The sequence below is a fragment of the Pongo abelii genome, chromosome 2 (assembly GCF_028885655.2).
Source record: "Pongo abelii isolate AG06213 chromosome 2, NHGRI_mPonAbe1-v2.0_pri, whole genome shotgun sequence".
Taxonomy (NCBI): domain Eukaryota; kingdom Metazoa; phylum Chordata; class Mammalia; order Primates; family Hominidae; genus Pongo; species Pongo abelii.
The window spans coordinates 151,422,167-151,442,860 of NC_085928.1; the positions used below are offsets into that span (position 1 = coordinate 151,422,167).

General features: G+C 44.6%; 1 protein-coding gene across 38 annotated transcripts in view; it reads right to left on the reverse strand.

Moving 5' to 3' along the window:
- Positions 1-2,122: 2,122 nt before the first annotated feature.
- The window catches only part of TFDP2 (transcription factor Dp-2), a 205,487-nt gene continuing 186,915 nt past the window's right edge, over positions 2,123-20,694 (reverse strand). For 22 of the 38 annotated variants that reach the window (XM_009239372.4, XM_002814123.6, XM_054552777.2 and 19 more), the window contains 3 exons: positions 17,082-17,248; positions 10,490-10,595; positions 7,397-10,275 (listed from right to left, as the gene is read on the reverse strand). In XM_009239372.4, coding sequence (XP_009237647.1) covers positions 10,092-10,275; positions 10,490-10,595; positions 17,082-17,248 — 457 coding nt within the window. In that variant the 3' untranslated portion in view covers positions 7,397-10,091. Of the gene's footprint in view, positions 10,276-10,489; positions 10,596-17,081; positions 17,249-20,694 lie in introns of all 38 variants that reach the window. The other 16 variants (XM_054552767.2, XM_054552766.2, XM_054552773.2 and 13 more) reach the window with 2 other exon arrangements.

Sequence of the window (20,694 nt, forward strand, 5' to 3'; positions counted from 1 at the left end):
CTGGGACCTTTGGTCCCCATAATCCCTTATCTTAACCCAGACATTTCCTTTCTGTTGATTCCAGGGTTTTAGATAAACTCAACCAATTGTCAACAAGAAAATTTGTAAATCTACCTATAAACCGGAAGCGCCCCCCACCTTCGAGTTGTCCCACCTTTTTGGACCGAACCAATGTATTTTTTAAACATACTTGATTGAAGTCTCATGTCTCCCTAAAATGTATAAAACCAAGCTGCACCCTGACCACCCTGGACACATGTTCTTGGACCTCCTGAGGGCTGTGTCAGGGGCCATGGTCACTCATATTTGGCTTGGAATAAATCTCTAAATATTTTTGAAAATAGTTTGTCTCTTCGTAGACAATTCTGTGGGCTTGCAGATATCGCCCCTGGTCAGCGGTGTATTCAGTCGCTGTGCCATCCCCTATGTGGCCACAAGAACAAAAGCACCTTCTTAAGCCCAAGTGATACAGTGGTTACTCCCATGAGTCCTTGGACACCTTCACCAAACGGCACTAGTAAGTGGCTCCTCTAGGCTGGGAGGAACAGAGAAGGCACAATACCAGCTCGGCTCACCACTCCAGGAGACCCCCGGGGTAAGGGGCTTGAGCACAGGCTCACCACTTCCCCACCACCGCCACCCTTATTTGGTTTGTGAAACTCCAGGGAGAGTCTTTATGGGAAGATGCATTCCTTCCAACATGTCATCGAGTGCTTACTTAGCCATCTCCTTTTCAAGACCTGGGTCTATTTGCTGGCCCCTGAATTGCTCCACACCCTTCTATGCCTTCTGATTGTCCACCTGCTCAACTTGTTGGAACATAGGAGATAAGCTATCTAGGGTTCCGGCCTCTCCCTGAGACAGGTAGAGACTGCATGATCAGGTGCTGAGGGGCTGCTATGTTCCGGAGGTCAGGTGACATTCCACCTGAGGCCTGGGGACATGGCATTCTTTATTGACTGCTGTCGCTGTTCTCACTGATGCTGGTTTGGTGTAAGAGATAATAAGAAAGCATCTTCCCTACGAATTGCAGGGAAGCAATTCTGGGCCTAGCCTCCCAAAGTGCTAAGATTACAGGGGTAAGCCACCCTTCTCTTTTTTTTTTTTTCAGACAGAGTCTTGCTCTATCACCCAGGCTGGAGTGCAGTGGCACAATCTCGGCTCGCTACAAGCTCCGCCTCCTGGGTTCATGTCATTCTCCTGCCTCAGCCTCCCGAGTAGCTGGGATTACAGGTGACCACCACCACACCTGGCTAATTTTTTGTATTTTTAGTAGAGACGGGGTTTCACCATGTTGGCCAAGCTGGTCTCGAACTCCTGGCCTCAAGTGATCCGATCACCTCGGCCTTCCAAAGTGCTGGGATTATAGGCGTGAGCCATCGCACCCGGCCTATTGTTCTTTATTTTAATCCCAGCAGTTTGGGAGGCTGAGGTGGGAGGATCACTTGAGGCTAGGAGTTGGAGACCATCCTGGTCAACATGGTGAAACACTGTCTCTATTAAAAATACAAAAATTAGCTGGATGTGGTGGCACGTGCCTGTAATCCCAGGTACTCCAGAGGCTGAGGCAGGAGAATCCCTTGATCTGGGAGGTGGGGGTTGCAGTGAGCCGAGATTGCACCACTGCACTCTAGCCTGGGCAACAGAGACTCCATCTCACAAACAAAAACAAAAAAAAGCCTTTTTTTTTTTTTTTTTTGAGATGGAGTCTCACTCTGTTGCCCAGGCTGGACTGCAGTGGTGTGATCTCGGCTCACTGCAACTTCCGCCTCCTGGGTTCAAGCGATTCTCCTGCGCAGAGTAGCTGGGATTACAGGCGCATGCCACCACACCCAGCTCATTTTTGTAGTTTTAGTAGAGACGGGGTCTCACCATGTTGGCCAGGCTAGTCTTGAACTCCTGACCTCAAATGATACGTCCACCTTGGCCTCCCAAAGTGCTGGGGTTACAGGCGTGAGCCACTGCACCTGGCCTAACACCTCCTTTTTTAACTAAAAACATCCTGACCCACTAGTAATGAGACTAACATTATTTTAAAGTGTTTATTTTTTCTATAATACATTTCATTCAAATCATAAAAGTCTGATACATTTTTTTCTCAAGAACTTACACTCATTTGAGATGCTTTTTCTTTCTTTTAATCTTATAGGATGGACAAAGATACACTTTAATGGACAAAAAACATCAGAGTTCATTACAAATACAGCTTCCCAGGCCCCACCTCCAGCGCTTCTGACTGAGCGTCTGGGACGCATCCTAGGATCGCAAAACTGTAAAATTTCCCCAGTCAACTCCACGGCAGGCAGGCCTGGAACCACCCTTAGTGGAACACTGCTTAGAACTTGTCTGTTATCTACCAGAAGCAATTTCAGAAAATCAGGAATAATTACGTATACAGAAATAGCTCTTCTATAAAATTTCCATATAAAAATAATGGTATTTATTTACAAAGTCTGAGATACTACAAAATAATATATCATATTAGGTTGTGTACTTCAATCTAATAGAGGAAAGTCTACATTGGGCAAGTCAGATGTGGTGGTTGCATTTTCCTCTTATCTCTCGTTTAAATTGCTTAAAGCACGTGGCACCACGATGTATCCTTCATGCAGAAAAAAGGAGAACTATATTTTCTGGAAATAAAACCCAATAGCACATAGTCACAGTAAAGCATTTTCAGATGAAAAGGTGAACAACCTAGTGATTTGGGCTCATGGCCCTTTACCCACCTTTTTTTTTTTTGAGATGGAGTTTCGCTCTTGTTGCCCAGGCTGGAGTGCAATGGCACGATCTCAGCTCATTGCAACCTCTGCCTCCCGGGTTCAAGAGATTCTTCTGCCTCAGCCTCCCGAGTAGCTGGGATTACAGGCATGCACCACCACACCTGGCTAATTTTATATTTTTAGTAGAGACAGGGTTTCTCCATGTTGGTCAGCCTGGTTTCGAACTCCCGACCTCAGGTGATCCGCCCGCCTCGGCCTCCCAAATTGCTGGGATTACAGGCGTGAGCCACTGTGCCCAGCATACCCACCTCTTTTGTCCAAAACTCAAGGGTGATGGTGGTGAACCAAGTGCGTGAAGGAACTCAGTATTGAAACATGATCCCCGGAGTGCAGCCACCTGGGCAGCCAGTGCATATGGTTAGTGGGTGGTTCCATTTTTCAGGACACTGAGAGGTTGAACCTATCATGATACTACTGGGAAAAATAGAACTGCAACAAGCCCAGAGGAGCTATTCAGGAGAAAAGTAGCCCCACTGTCAGTGACGTTTTAGTATGAAAACCCTGGCCCCAGTGTGAACAAGCATAATTACCAGGCCATGTGACATGAAGCTCGGCCATGGTGAAGTATGGTAAGTGACAAATCGCATGCATTGAAGCACAAGGGATGAGTTTTTAAATCCAAACATGAGCTGGGGAAGCTTCCCTGTTATGATTCAACAGACATGGGCAGCACCAGCTGGTGCGGTGTGGAAGGACCAGTTGGTCACTGAACTTCTTGGGCCCCTGCCAATGGCCAGCATGGGGAGCCCTTGTCTGTGGAGGTCTCAGCCCAGGGTTTTCTGACTTGAGAGAGGCCTAAACCTGACACCACAGCCTCATGCTGGGGCTCAGGAGAGGAGTCCCACTTCTGCCCCTCAGCTGTTTGGCACTTGATGACACAGGACTGATGCTAATCCAAAACCCGTCTGGGAGGACTGTGGTGACAGCGTGGCCCTCACAGAGGGAAGAAGCTCTGGGTTTTGGTGCAGGCTCTGCCACAGGCAGGCTGAGGGATGGGAGGCAAGTCAAGCTCTTGCTTGTTTCCCATCTCTAAATGAGCAGGGTGAGAGCGATGTTCTCCCCCATCCTGAGACCTGCGGCGAAGGGGCGAGGCCTGACCCTGAGCATCAGCTACGTTGGCCTCCAATGCAGCTATAAGCAGTGAAGACCAAAGTCTAACCTGCTGAAACAGCAAGGGGCAAAAGAGCACTGACTTCAACCGGCCTTTTTTGTAAAGCAAAAGGTAAGATGACAAGATCCGGCCTTGTCTGAGAACAGCTGCACAGAATACACATTATAAATGAGCACTTTCTCCTATCTCAGCACCCTGGTGAACGGGTGTCAAAGAAGTTTCTGGACCTGTCAGGGACTTCCAGGGCTTAGCCAGAGAGTCAAAGTGTTGTGCCCGCTCACTTTTTCTTCTTTAGTATACTGTGGAGTGAGACATGTGGGAAAATCGGATCCCAGCGATAACCTAAGCATAACCTCTCAGAGACGTTTTGTTAAGGGACTATTTCCTGAGAAACGTTATAATTTATGTGGGTATTGAGCTCGAATTTTTTTTAATCATAAAATCTTAGGCTGGGCGTGGTGGCTCAAGCCTGTAATCCCAGCACTTTGGGAGGCCGAGGCAGGCGGATCACACGGTCAGAAGTTCAAGACCAGTGTGGTCAACATGGTGAAACCCATCTCTACTAAAAATACAAAAATTAGCCAGGCGTGGTGGCACATGTCTGTAATCCCAACTACTTGGGAGGCTGAGGCAGAAGAATCGCTTGAACCCGGGAGGCAGAGGTTGCAGTGGCTGAGATCGTGCCACTGCACTCCAGCCTGGGCAACAGAGCAAGACTCCATCTTGAGGGGAAAAAAAATATTATGCAAACATCAGGCTTTTCTCTTCTTAGTAACCATGTTTGGCTTGAGTGGAAATTTAACCAAACACTGTTATCAACTGGGAATTTGAGGGCAGGGAGGCACATTGCTGAGGGTCATTCGAATGGCATGGTGCAGGCTCCTGATACATAGCGTGGGTCTTTGGGAAACGCATATTAGTTTTCATCAGTGCTTGGGGGCCATTGCTTTGGGTGCATGAATATGGGAACCCATTTGGGAAAACGGTTCTTAGAAGTCCAGTCATCAGCTTCACCAAAGCCAGCCCATACGCAGAATAGAGATGATCTCTTTGATGTAGCCAACAACTTAGAAACACGTAAAATAGTTCTTAATTTCTAATCATTTTTCTTTTTCTTTTTTTTTTGGAGACAGAGTCCTGCTCTGTCGCCCAGGCTGGAGTACAGTGGTGGGATCTTGGCTCACTGCAACCTCCGCCTCCTGGGTTCAAGTGATTCTCCTGCCTCAGCCTCCCGAGTAGCTGGGACTACAGGCATGTGCCACCACGCCCGGCTAATTTTTGTATTTTCTAATGATTTTTCTACTGCATAGATTCAGTTGGAAAGTAGTGAATCTTTGTTAGAATCTTCTCTTGGTTTACGGAAACTGCTGGTAGCTAACTTTGCTTTCAAGTCTTAAAAGTTCCTGAACAGACTCCAAAATGAAGGCTTGAAACTGGAACAGTGGGGCCTCTGGAACTTAGGAGAGATTCCAAGTGCATGTTATGGGACAGAGTGGCTTGTTAAGAAAGTATAGAGACATCTATCTTTCCACCGTCTGACTCAGTAAAACTGTCTCTTTCCCAGAGGGGCCTTCCCCGGCTACCCCCAGCCAAAGCAGCCTTTCCCAAACGGTCCCGCTATGCTGCTGCTTTCTCCACAGCACTCATCAATCAATCTGCACATGTTCCATCTGTGATCATGTTTCCCCAGTAGGAGGAGAACCCAACATCGGCAGGGCTCTCGCTGCTCCACCCCAATGCCTGCTCACAGTAGGTACTCAAATGCTTACTGAATGAAGGATGAAATCTTAAGATTCACTGTCCAACCCCCACCCCTTACTTACCACTAAGGCAGCACAGTTTTAAGGTCTATTTCACAGACTTGTTGGGCAGGGACAGCTCATTTTGTTAGGGGAGGGAGCTTGATAGATATTAAAGGGCCCTTGAAATGAAATAATTTTTAAAAAGCTAAATAGAGCCGGGGGCGGTGGCTCACACCTGTAATCCCAGCACTTCCGGAGGCTGAGGTGGGCAGATCACCTGAGGTCAGGAGTTCGACACCAGCCTAGGCAACATGGTGAAACCCTGACTCTACTAAAAATACAAAAAATTAGTCGGGTGTGGCGGCATGCGCCTATAATCCCAGCTACTTGGGAGGCTGAGGCAGGAGAATCGCTTGAACCCGGGAGGCAGAGGTTGCAGTGAGCCGGGATCGTGCCACTGCACTCCAGCCTGGCGACAGAGCAAGACTCCGTCTCAAAAAAAAAAAAAAAAAAAAAAAGCTAAATAGGCTCCCCACCGTGCCCCCTCCTCAGTGTGGTTATGGCAGGAATAGCTGAGGTAGTTCTCATCCTCTGCTAATCCACACTCCCTCCAGCACACACAGTGTGTGCTGGAGGGAGCCTAAGTCACATCTATAATTGGAGCAACTCTGCTGTCTCTATGACCCAAATAGCCAGAGAGTTGTGGTTCAGCAAACAGTCAAGTTACAGATGTCCTGCAGGGCTAAACTGAGCCACTCCTCTGTGAAATACTTCCATCTGAGGCCGGGCGCGGTGGCTCACGCCTGTAATCCCAGCACTTTGGGAGGCCGAGGGGGCGGATCACAAGGTCAGGAGATCGAGACCATCCTGGCTAACACGGTGAAACCCCGTCTCTACTAAAAATACAAAAAAAATTAGCCAGGCGCGGTCCCAGCTGAGGCAGGAGAATGGCGTGAACCCGGGGGGGGGCGGAGCTTGCAGTGAGCCGAGATCGCCACTGCACTCCAGCCTGGGCGACAGAGTGAGACTCAGTCTCAAGAAAAAAAAAAAAAAAAAATTTCCATTTGAATTATCTGATAGGAGCTACCTTGTTTTCAAGGACTGACTATGGCATTATTTTTCAAATATGGCAGAGTACTGTTACAACTGTAAAATTTGCTAATGGAAGGAGTTATCCTCTTTATCCTGCTAAAATGGCAGAAACCACATAGCTTTTTCTTCCCATCACTTCTTTAAAGAATTAAATTGAAGGATGCCAAACATGTGGCCATCGTCTGTAGTTTCTCGGGCGGTAGGTGTCACTGAGGGGTGGAGGACCGTCGTGTTGGCCGCTCCTTTCCCGCCCTCCTCCAAGGCCCACCTTGATCATAAGGCACAAGGTATACAAACACCACAACTGCTCTCACCACAGGAAACGAGCACGTGGAGGACACAGACTGACAGCGGGGAAGAGGAAGGCAGCCTGGTAGGCACCTGGGGCCCATAAGCGCTGCTGTGTGCCTAGGCAGCACCGCCCTTCCCACTGAGGGCCAGACACGCAGGTCCTAGTGCCACTGTGCATGTGCTAAATAGAGCCAGCACTTCCTCAATGAATGATGCCACACGCTTGAGAGGGGGACAGCCATACTCACCCTCAAGGGGAAAAGGCCTCTTGAACTCCCCACAATCAGTGTGTGCCAGCAGCCCTGGGAGGAGTGATCTGTGTGTGGCAAGTAACCCAGCGTGCCACTATAACAAAGAAGCCTGGGCATTGTGACCACAACTTCCCCCCGCCTCGCCCAATTTTTTTTTTTTTTGAGACAGGGTCTTGCTCTGTCACCCAGGCTGGAGTGCAGTGGTGTGATCTTGGCTCTACAACCTCCGCCTCCTGCGCTCTAGCAATCCTCCCACCTCAGCCTCTTGAGTAGCCGGGACTACAGGCATGCCCCACCACACCCAGCTGATTTTTGTATTTTTGTAGAGACAGGGTTTTGTCATGTTGCCCAGGCTGGTCTTGAACTCCTGAGCTCAAGCAATGTGCCTGCCTCGGCCTCCCAAAATGCTACGATTACAGGCGAGAGGCACTGCCTCACTTTGATTTTGTGTGAAATTGTGACTCAGTGCTGAGCTTTAGACCCAGATAAATGTTGAGGGGGAATACAGAAGAGAATTGGCCTTTCTGAACAGCTCAACCTAGTTTCTAAAGGCAAGATTTTACTCCAGCAACATGCACTGGTGACCACGATGTCACTCTGTGAGCCGGCCTCACCAGTAACCCAAACACAACACTGAGGAAGGAGACCGTTTCCCACCAACAGCACACACCTATGGCTGGGGTGGCCAATGATGGGGCACCAATAAGGATAAGAGTCTTTGGCGGCTTTCTTTTTTTAAGCCCATATTTTATCAATTTAAAGCATGAGAGCAGCAGAGATGGAGAGTAGAGAAAAAAACAGGTTTCCCAAGAACTCTGGCAAGAATGTTGCTATTTGGTGAAGGAATGGTTATCATTAGTGCACCTGTCTTAAATCCTGAAATGCATCTTGGGACCTGCAGTTCAATATTTTGAAGACTACAAAGGTAGCTGTGGCCGTTGGCCTCTCCAGGTCCCTGCTGGGTCCCAGAGATGAGAAAGGGTGGAGTTAGTAAAAGAGGAGGCTGCCCCTTAAAGGACAGTTTGGTTTGGAGGGAAATCCCAATCCGTGCAGCTAAAAGGTCCCCTGCAGGCCCCTGGGGATCTGCTGTCACCTCCCCAGTGTTCCTGACTGGTCTGAGAGGTGTGCTCCAGAACCCACGATAAGACCGAGTTCTCTAGAAACTGCCTCTATCTCTGAGTCTGTACTATGGCTTATTTCTGACAGAATGAGACTTTTGTATTGTATCAAAGGAGCTTCAGCTAAAGTTGAATGTTTTTCTTTCTCAGTTTTTATGGCCTTATTAAACATGTTTAGCTAGCCAAAGCTTTCTCCTCCTCACCATGCTCAGTGTCAGCATGGTGGTGAGGCTATAAAGAGGCACCACAGGAAGGAGCCTGCACTTCCCCCACGGGATTTAAAAAAGAACCAATTTGGGCCATGCTTGGTGCATCTAGCATAATCTTGGGACAAATCCACATGATTCAGGTCAAAGTTTTGGAGTTAATTCTCCCATTATTATTTGCTCCTTTCCAAAGCCTTAATGTGAAATTCAGTCAGGGTCTGGCCATGGTGGCAGGTGTCCCTACACTCTTTCATTCAGAGAAGAAGCAGCTGTGAATACACCACTGCAGTATTTCTAATGACATCTTGAGCCATAAACAACATAACTGCATTACCATATATCCAGGCAGTAGGAGTGTTCAACGTTTTCCAGTGTTTCTGTGAAACACTAAATATTGGATTAGTTTGAAATGCAACTGACCCCAGGAGTAGGCTCAATAAGGTCATTCTGATTAATGAAAATGTGAAAAAAGGTGACATGTACAAGGAAACATTGCTGTTCATATTCTTGAAATAGACTTTTCTTTAAGACAAAAGTAATGACATTTGGTTCATTTTCACAAATTGCACACTGGGTGAGATCATACAATTACTGCAGGGAACTGTAGGCAAGCAATTTGGTCATAGGAATTTGTTTCTTTGTCTTGTTTTAAATGAAAAAGCTATATGAAATGCATAGCTTTGATTAACCTAAAGATACAGTTTCCTTCCTTGTAAAACTCCGGATTTAGGATGCTGGCAAAAGGCAGTGCTGGCAAAGTATTTAATGCACATGGAAATGCTATTCTATTTTGGCTTCCAGAAGTAGCCCTAGTAAATTCTATGCACCAATGCATTGGCTAATAATAATTTCAGTTTTACTATAAATTATCTAAATGTCACTTAAGTACTTAAGAAGTAGCGCTCGCTCCTTTCTAGAAGCTGTCTAAGGCAGCTGATGCGTAAAGCACCTCATCTAGACCTCCAACTTGTTCAGCAGTTCAATCTGTGCCCCTCGGCCACAGGACTGCCCTCAGTATCCCTCACTACACAGCTCCCCTCTCCTGGGGACTTTTCATGTTCATTTCTGCCTTGTCAAAGGCAGTCCAGGCAAGGAAGAGAAACGTCAGAAACACGATCGTCAAGGACTGCTCCGTGTAGCAATCTCAATTCTAAGAATAATTAAATGGGTGTGAGGAACACAAAAATCCCACCTCACAGAAGATAAATGAGTTGCACTCACACTGCAACTCTTCAGGGATTATCCCCACTATCTCCTCAGAAAGCATGCTTTGTTATATCATCTACTGCTCTGTTGGCCAGACTTTCATTCACACTATGTTAACTTTCATCTCAATCATCTCAGCCTTCATGTGATTTGCTTATTGTGTTTCTCTAGTTTTCACTGAACACACAGTGCAAACAAAGGCAAAGACTGAAGCAATCATTTCAAAAACAAGAGCTCACACTACAAACACACATGAGCATCACATATTGAAACGTAGGCTTTCTCTTGTCTTTATTCTGGGGAGGAGGAATCCTCCTCATCATCTTCCTCATCTTCATCATTGAACGAACAGGGGGTCTCGCCTCGGGACTCGGAGCAGTGAGAGGCCGCACTGCTGGACTGGTGACTGTTTGGGGCCAGGAACTGCCCAGTTGCTAAGGCCACTTCTGCATCCAAGCATAACCCTTGGTTTACACTAGCAAACAATTAAAAACACACAGGCTCATTAACGTGGTATAAACAGTTTTGTAAAACATAGGAATAAAAACAGGAAGGAGGTGCCATTGGTGAGATCTGCCACAAACCTGCTCAGCAGGACCTGTGTTGGCAGTAACATGACCCCGGCTCACCCCTACACAGACAGTCAGGGCTCTGGGGTTTGCCTTTCTAACCCTGAAAAAAATACGTACCTTGACTGGGGTAAGGTGGCACCAGTGGTCAGGTCTAAATTTGAAACTGATTGGGTAGAGTTCAGAAGTAGTCCCTGATTTAACCAAGAAGGTCCTGTGGAGATATCTAAAGGAAAAAATGAGAACAAAAAATGTCGGTCCTGCAAGTTCTGTGGCTGCTGTTGTTACAGTCTGAAGAAAGCACAGAAAAGCAAGAGCTAAGCTTATTCTTCATGACAGCTAGACGATTCTCTTGCTGTGAGAAGAACCCAGGTTTCTTCATCTTCTTGGAAGAAAAAAAAATTTCTAGAACATAAGAGCAGGAAAAAAAAATACGAGAAGGCAGCTTATGGAGAGAAGTATTCAAATGAAAACACTCACAGGCGCTTTCTTACTCTTTTTTCTTAGATAAGCCCTCCAGAGCACAGCCCATGGGATACAGCCTAGTGTACCACCCTCAATGCCTGCTGCCCTCAGCACAAAAGACCTGGACTGGTGTTGAGAGCCAAAGCCAGAAGTGGGAAAAGAGAAAATCAAATCAGAAATACATGAGGTAAGAAGGCCACCCTGCTTAGAGGGCAGACAGACATGTTTTGGCCAAAACCCCCGCCGCAATGTCTTTTCAGGTGCCTGCTGCTGGTGAACTCAATGCTGCTACTCATCAAATACCTATTCTTTTTCCTGACAAGATTTTTCCTGGTGTCCGTTGCTTTCTAATTCAAACTGGCTCTTATTTTAAAAAGGTCGCGTGCAGTCATGTTTTTAATGAGGCAGAGACAGACATTACTGTTTTAGTCTACAGAAAATATTTTGGGCTGAGCACAGTGGCTCACGCCTGTAATTCCAGCATTTTGGGAGGCCAAGGCGGGCGGATCACCTGAAGTTGGGAGTTCTGTCCAACATGGAGAAACCCCATCTCTACTAAAAATACAAAATTAGCTGGGCGTTGTGGTGCATGCTTGTAATCCCACCTACTCGGGAGGCTGAGGCAGGAGAATCACTTGAACCCGGGAGGCAGAGGTTGCAGTGAGCTGAGATCGCACCATTGCACTCCAGCCTGGGCAACAAGAGCGAAACTCCATCTCAAAAAAAAAAAAAAAAGAAAAGAAGAAGAGAAAATATTTTGGATATCTCCTTCCCATCTGCTTTTCTATACATATACCACATTTATCCTATGACAACACTGATCAATTCTTGTTGTAATTTTACTGGTTTAATACTTTTTATCTTCCCATCTACAGTGTTAGCTCAAAGAAGGCAGTAACTGGAACATGTAAGATCTAAATGTGGCGGGGCGCAGTGGCTCATGCCTGTAATCCCAGCACTTTGGGAGGCCAAGGCGGGCAGATTGTTTGAGCTCAGGAGTTCGAGACCAGCCTGGCAAACATAGCAAAGCCCCATCTCTATTAAAAATACAAAAATTAGCCAGGCATGGTGATACATGCCTGTAATCCCAGCTACTAGAGAGGTTGAGGCAGGAGAATCACTCGAACCCAGGAGGCAGAGGTTGCAGTGAGCTGAGATCGTGCCACTGCACTCCAGCCTGGGTGACTGTCTCAAAAAAACAAAAAAAAAAGTTACTGAATGAATGAGTATAGTCTCTGTCAGTTGCCACTTTACAAAATAAGTGGTAGATACATAAAAAGTAATTCCTAAAAAGAAATTCTATAAGCCCAAACACATACTCAGAAAATGTAATCTGCCAAAATGAGCTATGATTTAATTGAATCAAAATCTTTTTGCAATTACTGTACAAAAAAATGAAACTATATGATTTAGATTGGAAACTCTGGTATCCAAACAAGAGGCCATTCCCATGTAGGAAAAAAGTAAACTAAATGACTATGCTAATTTTAGAACCGTCTTACGAACCTTTTTCTTTGAGACAGCTGTGGGAAAAAAAGAGACTTCAAGTCTAAGAAGAATAGCAGACTTTAAATACATTAAATAACAACAAGTCTGTACAAGAAAATAAAATTAAAGCCAGAATCTCGTGCTGAATATTAATTAGTATATAGAACTACAGAAACCTTCTGTCAGAACACAGCTATTTACTTGTTTGTGAGCATAACACATTACGTTCTCTTTTTACCATGGGTTGGAAAAGCCTACATTTCTTTCCTATTATCACAGGATCCACACAATGGTTCTCACACTCCCACCCAGGCCGTTGTGCCCCTTTACACACGAGAGGCACATGTTTCTTCCTTTGAACTAACCATAAAGTCTGTATCCCAGTCTGCAAATGAGGTCACGAAGAGATCAAAACCACAGAGCCTGCCTAATCGCCCTGAGCCTTTTCACTGGGAGTAAGCTAAAATAAAGTTCTGGTGATTTATTGAGTAAGCCCTTTATTCAGATTCTGCTGGCCTTCCAATGACACAGCAGGACCCAGGCTGGAGAGCGTGGGGAGAGGAAAGCTGGGTGGGGAGACGGAACAGGTGGGCCGAGGGGCAAGGAGAGGCGGGGGGCCCTTGCAGGGGAAGAATGGTGCCAACCGAAGAACTAAAACGGAAACCAAATCTCAGCCAACAAACTCTTCTGTTGTGAGCAAAGGGCCAAATCATAGAATAAAACAAAATTAAAGCTACCTTTTGCTTACATTGGATTTAATGTATCTTAGAACTAGTATTAAAATGCCTTTAAAAAGCGATGAGAAATTCTAGATGGTTATACTTACAAATAAAATAAGCAAAAGAAAGCAAAGGCAAAAACACTGCTTATATATTCTTTTTTTTTTTTTTTTTTTTTTTTTTTAAAAGACAGAGTCTCACTCTGTTGCTCAGGCTGGAGTGCAGTGGTGCAATCTCCGTTCACTGCAACCTCTGCCTCCCAGGTTCAAGTGATTTTCCTGCCCCAGCCTCTCAAATAACTGGTATTACAGAGGCATGTGTCACCATGCCTGGCTAATTTTTGTATTTTTAGTAGAGATGGGGTTTTGCCATGTTGGCCAGCCTGGTCTCGAACTCCTGACCTCAAGTGATATGCCTGCCTCAGCCTCCCAAAGTGATGGGATTACAGGCGTGAGCCACCGCACCCAACCTATATAGTCAAATTGTATCTGCAAAATATGTAATATTTTCAAGAATTAGGAAAATCAGGAAGATTTCTAAATTAGTGAAAAAAATCTTAATTATAGGACATGTAAAACATAGTGCTTCTGTTTTCAAGTATACTCAGTATAATTTTACAACTCTATAAAAAGACAAGTAACTCTACTTAAAAATGGGCAAAGGATGCACTGTGGGAGGCCGAAGCGGGTGGATCACCTGAGGCCAGGAGTTCAAGACCAGCCTGGCCAACATGGTGAAACCCTGTCTCTACTAAAAATACAAAAATTAGCTGGGCGTGGTGGCGGGCGCCTGTAATTCCAGCTACGGAGGCTGAGACAGGAGAATCGCCTGAACCCGGGAGGTGGAGGTTGCAGTGAGCCGAGACTGCGCCATTGCACTCCAGCCTGGGTAACAGAGAGAGACTCTATCTCAAAAAAAAAAAAAAAACAGGCAATGTGAATAGACATATTTCTGAGGAAGATATACAAATAGTCAATAAACACATGAAAAGATGCTCAACATCAGAAGTCATTATGGAAATGCAAATCAAAATCACAGTGGGAGCCAAGGCGGGTGGATCGCTTGAGCTCAGAACTTTGAGACCAGCCTGGACAACACGGCAAAACCCCATCTCTATCAAACATACCAAAAAAAAAAAAAAAAGATTTAAGCAGGCATGGTGGCACACATCTGTGGTCCCAGCTACTCAGGAGGCTGAGGTGGGTGGATCGTTTGAGCCCAGGAGTTCGAGGCTGCAGTGAGCAGAGACTGCGCCACTGCACTCCAGCCTGGAGAGCAAGACTCTCTCCCCTCCACCACCACCCTGCTCCACCCCCCCAACAAAAATCACAGCGAGATATCACTTCACTTCTGTGAAGATGGCTATAATTCAAAAGATATATAGTGACAAGTGTAGAAAAGGATATGGAGGGCAGGCACGGTGGCTCACATGTATAATCCCAACACTTTGGGAGGCTGAGGCAGGTGAATTCAGGCCAAGAGTTCCAGATCAGCCTGGCCAACATGGTGAAACCCTATCTCTACTAAAAATACCAAAACTAACCGGGCATGGTGGCAAGGTGCCTGTAATCCCAGCTACTCAGGAGGCTGAGGCAGGAGAATCACTTGAACCTGGGAGGTGGAGGTTGCAGTGAGCCAAATTACGTCACCACACTCCAGCTTGGGCGACAGAGTGAAACTCCGTCTCTAAATAAGTGAGTAAGGATGTGGAGAAATTGGAACACTTATCCATTGCTGGTTGGACTGTAAATGGTACAGGAGCTTTGGAAAACAGTTTGGTATTTCCTTAAAATGTTAAACACAGAGTTACCATATGACCCAGCAATTTCACTCGTAGGTGTATGTTTTTAGAGATAAAAACATATGTTTACACATAAACTTTTATAAGAATGTTAACAGCAGCATCATTAGAGATAGCCAAAAAGTGGAAACAGTCCAAATGTCTACCAACTGATGAATGTATAAACAAAACGTGGTCCATCCATACAATGGAATAGTATTTGGCAATAAAGAGGAATGAAGTACTGATGGTGCTACAACATGAACGAACCTTGAAACACTACACTAAGTGAAAGAAGCTATCCACAAAATGCCCTATGCTGTAGGGTTCCATTGACATAAAGAGTCTTTCTAGAATAGGCAAATCCATAGTGACACAAAGTAGACTAGTGGTTGCCAGGGGCTGAGGGAGAATGGGGGAATAGAGAGAGACTGTTAATGGGTTTGGGTTTCTTTTTGGGTTTTTAAATTAAAATATTCTGTAATCAGATAGTGGTGATGATTAGCAACCTTGTGAATATACCAAAACACCATCGAACTGACCTTTTTAAATGGTGTATTTTATGGCATGTGAATTCAATCTCAATTTAGAAAAGCTACAATGGTATCATTTCAGACCCACCTGATTGGGAAAATAGAACACTTCTACTCTGCTGGGGAACGTGTAATTTGGTAAAATCAAATTGAAAATTTCTGGTATCATCTAGTAAAGCTGAAGATGTACCCAACTCTGACCTAACAAATTCAATCTGTATGTTTGCATGTGGTCACTAGGATACATGTATAGGAATGTTCAAAGCAGCACTGTATTTTAACATCAAGCAATCGGAAACAGTTTATTTTCAGTAAAATAAACAGATAAGCTGTGATGTATTCATATAATGGAATTTTACACAGGAGTAAGAACGTATGAATTATATCTATATTAGATCACATGGATGACTCTAAAGAACATAATATTGAGTGAAAAAAAATCAAATCACCAAAGAGTATATTACTATGATTTCATTTATATAGAGGCCAGAAGTAGGCAAAACTAATACATTATTTCCAGTTTACCATTTTGGTTTATCTCTAAAGAAAAGCAAGTGAATGACAATGAAACTTAAGAGAATGGTTATATTTGAGGGGTGGGAAAGGGCACAGAGCCTGGGGCAGGGGCATGCAGTGGACTGGAACAGTAATGTGCTTTCCTCAGCTGGGTGCTGGATTCATGGGGGTCTACTGTACTGTGACCCTTCAGAGTCTACAGACGGAAAGAACCTTTGTATCTACTCAGTATTTAATAAGAACAATTTAAGACTGGGGAAAGAGGAAGAAGGAACAGTAAATATAGTCAACTTGAGAAGTTTTACTGTAAAGAGGAGCAACGTACACAAATGTGAATCCAGGTTTACCCTGTTCTGCCCTTTTTTTCTCCTGACATTTAAACTTTCAGTCCACTCCTCCTCTCTGAATTCAATTAATCAAATGATATTTTTATGTATGGGCAGATAATAGATATACTAAATTTTCCATTAGAGGGAAGTAGGATGTACCTACTTTTTTTTTTTTTTTTTGAGACGGAGTTTCACTCTTCTTGCCCAGGCTAGAGCGCAATGGTGATCTCGGCTCACTGCAACCTCCACCTCCCGAGTTCAAGTGATTCTCCTGCCTCAGCCTCCTGAGTAGCTGGGATTACAGGTATGTGCTATCACACCCGGCTAATTTTTTGTATTTTTTTAGTAGAGACAGGGTTGCACCATGTTGGCCAGGCTGGTCTCGAACTCCTGACCTCAGGTGATCCACCCGTCTTGGCTTCCCAAAGTGCTGGGATTACAGGTGTGAGCTACAGCGCCCGGCCAGGATGTACCTACTTTCTTTTGTAAATTGCCCAAAGTTTCCCTTGAAGTATCCACAGGGCACTAAGAGAAGATTTTTTAAAACTCCCTCATTGAGCTTTTACTAGCTTACTCTAACTAGGCTCTAAGCTATGTATTGGGAATTACAAGAACTCTCTGAAGAGCCAAATTTAGTGCTGAGTGAGCCAATTTAGATGTAATAGTATATAATGTGTGGTGTATAGATTTAAGTTCATAATGTTATGAAACAATCTATTTAATCTAATTTTTGAAAAAATGGTCCTAAAGTGTTAAAGGTTTCAGTTTGTCAACACAAGCATAGATGTTCTAAAATTTTGCAATTTTCTATAAGAAATGTTTTAACAAGTTTGGATTCAACATTTAATCAGGGACAACACATGAAAGCATCAGTTAACATACCTGTGATATAACCTTCTAAAGCCTTTGGCACCAGGGATTTCGCAAGTTTCAGATCCTCCAGAGAGCATTTGCCTGACTCCAGGCCAAACGACATTCCCATCCGCTTTAGTACTTCTATGTCGTCATGGATCTCAAAGGTGTTGTCAAAATTGAAAAGATACTCAAACCTGCATCAGGAAACAAAGTAAAGGGTTTTTGATGGTGCTGGAGAGGTCTGAATAGTTTTGTATTCTATAGTTTAAGTAACAGAATGGGGGCCTAAATCCAGCTATAGTGCTAGAAATTGCTACCATTTAGAGAGCCATGAGTCATTCTGCTCTGTCAGGGGAATGACATCTCAAATAAAACACTTTCCCAATTAAAACAGCATTCCTCTGACAGATGATAGAAACCCACAAACTTTAGCCCTAACGCTGTTACAAACAGAGGATAGAAATTTTATTCCAAATCCAGTACTTCTCAAAGTTGCCTACAGCTTTGCCACAAAAGAAAAGCCTTTCTACTTTAATATTACGATATCCCTATTCCAAGTTGGCCTGTTAGCTTTGAGGAAAAAAAACATTTTGAATGCTTACTTCATTTTCATGAGTCAAATGTTAGCTATAGCCTACTTCAGATAAGCAATAAATAGAAGACTTTCAACAAATGAAAACAACCCCAAATCCTGTCCTGAGAGGCTAAGGAGTAAAATGTTTTAAGAAAAAATGTCACATGTAATACAAGCACATTTCCAAGTATGTTTGGAAAGTACCCAAACTGGATTCCCAGCTTCCCAGCAGCCCAACACACTTCAATCAAGAGGCAAAAGAAGGAAGACACAGTCCTTCCAACTCCTAGGCTAGGCCTGGAGCACCTTCATCATGGGCCTCAGCCCTGCAGGGACAGGGTTTGGGGACAATGGTAGGTTTCACCTGGTCATGAAATTCTATTAAAATCATGTGAGGGGATAACTTTATACCCTATCTAAGATAATTTGAATAACAGATTATCTTAGGAGCAAAAATTATAATTTGAAGCAAAATAACAATTTAAGTAATCTAAAGTATATGAATTTGATTAAAGTACAATAACAACTTTTAAAAAAAATCTGAAGTGGGTGCCTGCCACAGGGATGATTTCAGGCATCTGTTAAAAGCAGATCGTTTTGTAAATGTAATCCTCATTGTGGAAAGCCTCTCGGCTAATTATGGGGAAAGATTGCATCACCAAAGTAACTGAAAGATAGGGTTTTTGGACCTACGTCGGATAACAAGCTTGTACAAGCTACTCAGAGCCTCCTTCCCTCCACTCAAAGGAAGGCCAAGGAAAGGGCATGAGTCAGGGACCACCCAAGAGATGGAAGCCTCACCAGATTCCAGCCTGGGGGAACAGTGTCCATAATCCCCTAGGCCAATGATTCCCAGATTTTCCCGTCATTCTTTTTAGACTTAAGAGACTAACCTAAGAAGATAGTTTTATAATTCTCCATACAAAACGAGACTAATTAGAGAGAGTAACTAGAATGCTAAGTTTTGTGTTTTTTATCTGAAAAGACGCTAACCATTTTCCAGAATTCTCAGTTTTTTTGTTTGTTTGTTTGTTTGTTTGAGACAGTCTTGCTCTGTTGCCCAGGCTGGAGTGCAGTGGCATGATCTCGGCTCAATGCAACCTTTGCCTCCTGGGTTCAAGTGATTCTCCTGCCTCAGCCTCCTGAGTAGCTGGAAGTACAGGCGCGTGCCACCATGCCTGGCTAATTTTTGTATTTTTAGTAGAAATGGGGTTTTACCATTTTGGTCAGGCTGGTCTCGAACTCCTGACCTTATGATCTACTCACCTTGGCCTCCCAAAGTGCTGGGATTACAAGTGTGAGTCACCGTGCCCGGCCTGAATTCTCAGTTTTCTGAGACTATGTTAATGGTCCTCTTTGACATATATTTATAAAGAATTTGCAAGTGTGTGGAAAATAATTCAGATATCTACCACTTACTGACCACTGGGCTGGGTTCTATATTAATTTACCCATAACTTTTTGAAACTGGCAAGGTAAATATTATAATTCTTATTTTTGTGGAGAAAGGAACACGATCTCAGAGAGGTTAAGAAACTTAGAAGATTAAAAAATGGATCAGCTTTAGATGGCCAAGGAGGTGTGCACCTGCAGTCCTGGCTACTAGGAAGGCTGAGGCAGGGGGACCACTTGAGCCCAGGAGTTTTAGGCTGCAATGAGCTATGATCGTGCCTGTAAATAGCCACTGCACTCCAACCTGGCAATAGTGAGAATAATGAGAATCCACTCTTTTTTTGGGGGGGGATGGAGTTTTGCTCTTGCTGCCCAGGCTGGAGTGCAATGGTGCAATCTTGGCTCACTGCAACCTCTGCCTCCTGGGTTCAAGCGATTCTCCTGCCTCAGCCTCCCGAGTAGCTGGGATTACAGGTGTGCATCACCACGCTAATTTTTGTATTTTTAGTAGCCACAGGGTTTCACCATGTTGGCCAGGCTGGTCTCAAACTCTTGACCACAGGTGATCTGCCTGCCTTGGCCTCCCAAAGTGCTGGGATTACAGGCATGAGCCACCACGCCCGGCCAAGAATCCACTCTTAAAAAAAATTTTATTGGTTCTGGTTTACTTCATAACCTCTACTATTTCTTTTTGTGTCTATAGTCTCAATTATCAAATAGTTTTGAAATTCCTGCTGTTTTTTTCTTTTTTTCTTTTTTTGAGACAGAGTCTTGCTCTGTCGTCCAGGCTGAAGTGTAGTGGCACAATCTCAGTTCACTGCAACCCTTGCCTCCCAGGTTCAAGCATTTCTCCTGCCTTGGCCTCCCTAGTAGCTGGGACTACAGGCATGCGCCACCAAGCCTGGCTAATTTTTGTATTTTTAGTAGAGACAGGGTTTCACTAGTTGGCCAGGCTGGTCTCAAACTCCTGATCTCAGGTGCTCCACCGGCCTCGGCCTCCCAGAGTGCTGGGATTTCAGGCATGAGCCACCGCGCCTGGCTAACTCTTCTTTTGTGTGTGTGCCTTCTTAGTGGAGTGGCCCGGAATCTCTGGACACAACAGAGACCGGCAGGGGGCGCAAGAGCGCCAGGAAGAAGAGTGGGAAAACAAGTGGCAGTGAAGCCCAAGGGCAATGTCACGGCTCTAGGAGACAGGAAGTTCTGGTCTCCCTGGGACAGTTCTGGGGTATGCCTGTGGTACCGACGCAATTATTATAGAGTCTTCTTTTGCATTAATAAATCCCAATTTGAACAATAAACTATAGGCTGACCTTTTGTAACAGCAGCTAACATTTAAAAAACGCTTACCTCAAGTCATTATAGACATTAACTCATTTAATCCTCACAAGGCTGGGAAGTCATAGGGGCCCCAGTATCATTCCTATTTGTTCTTGAGAAAACAGACCTTTGCGGCAGCGAAGTGGGGGAGCCATAATTGGTACATGGATCCGTCTCGCTCTGCACCCTGTATATACTCTTAACTCTTTTATGGTACTAGTCACAGCCTGAAGACCACTGAGAGAAACTTTTTCATGAATGGTAAAATACATCACAAATTAATTCTATATTTTGAAAAGTGCTACTTCTTATTTGCCATAATGAATATTATCATTGATCTTAGTTAAAATGTAAAAA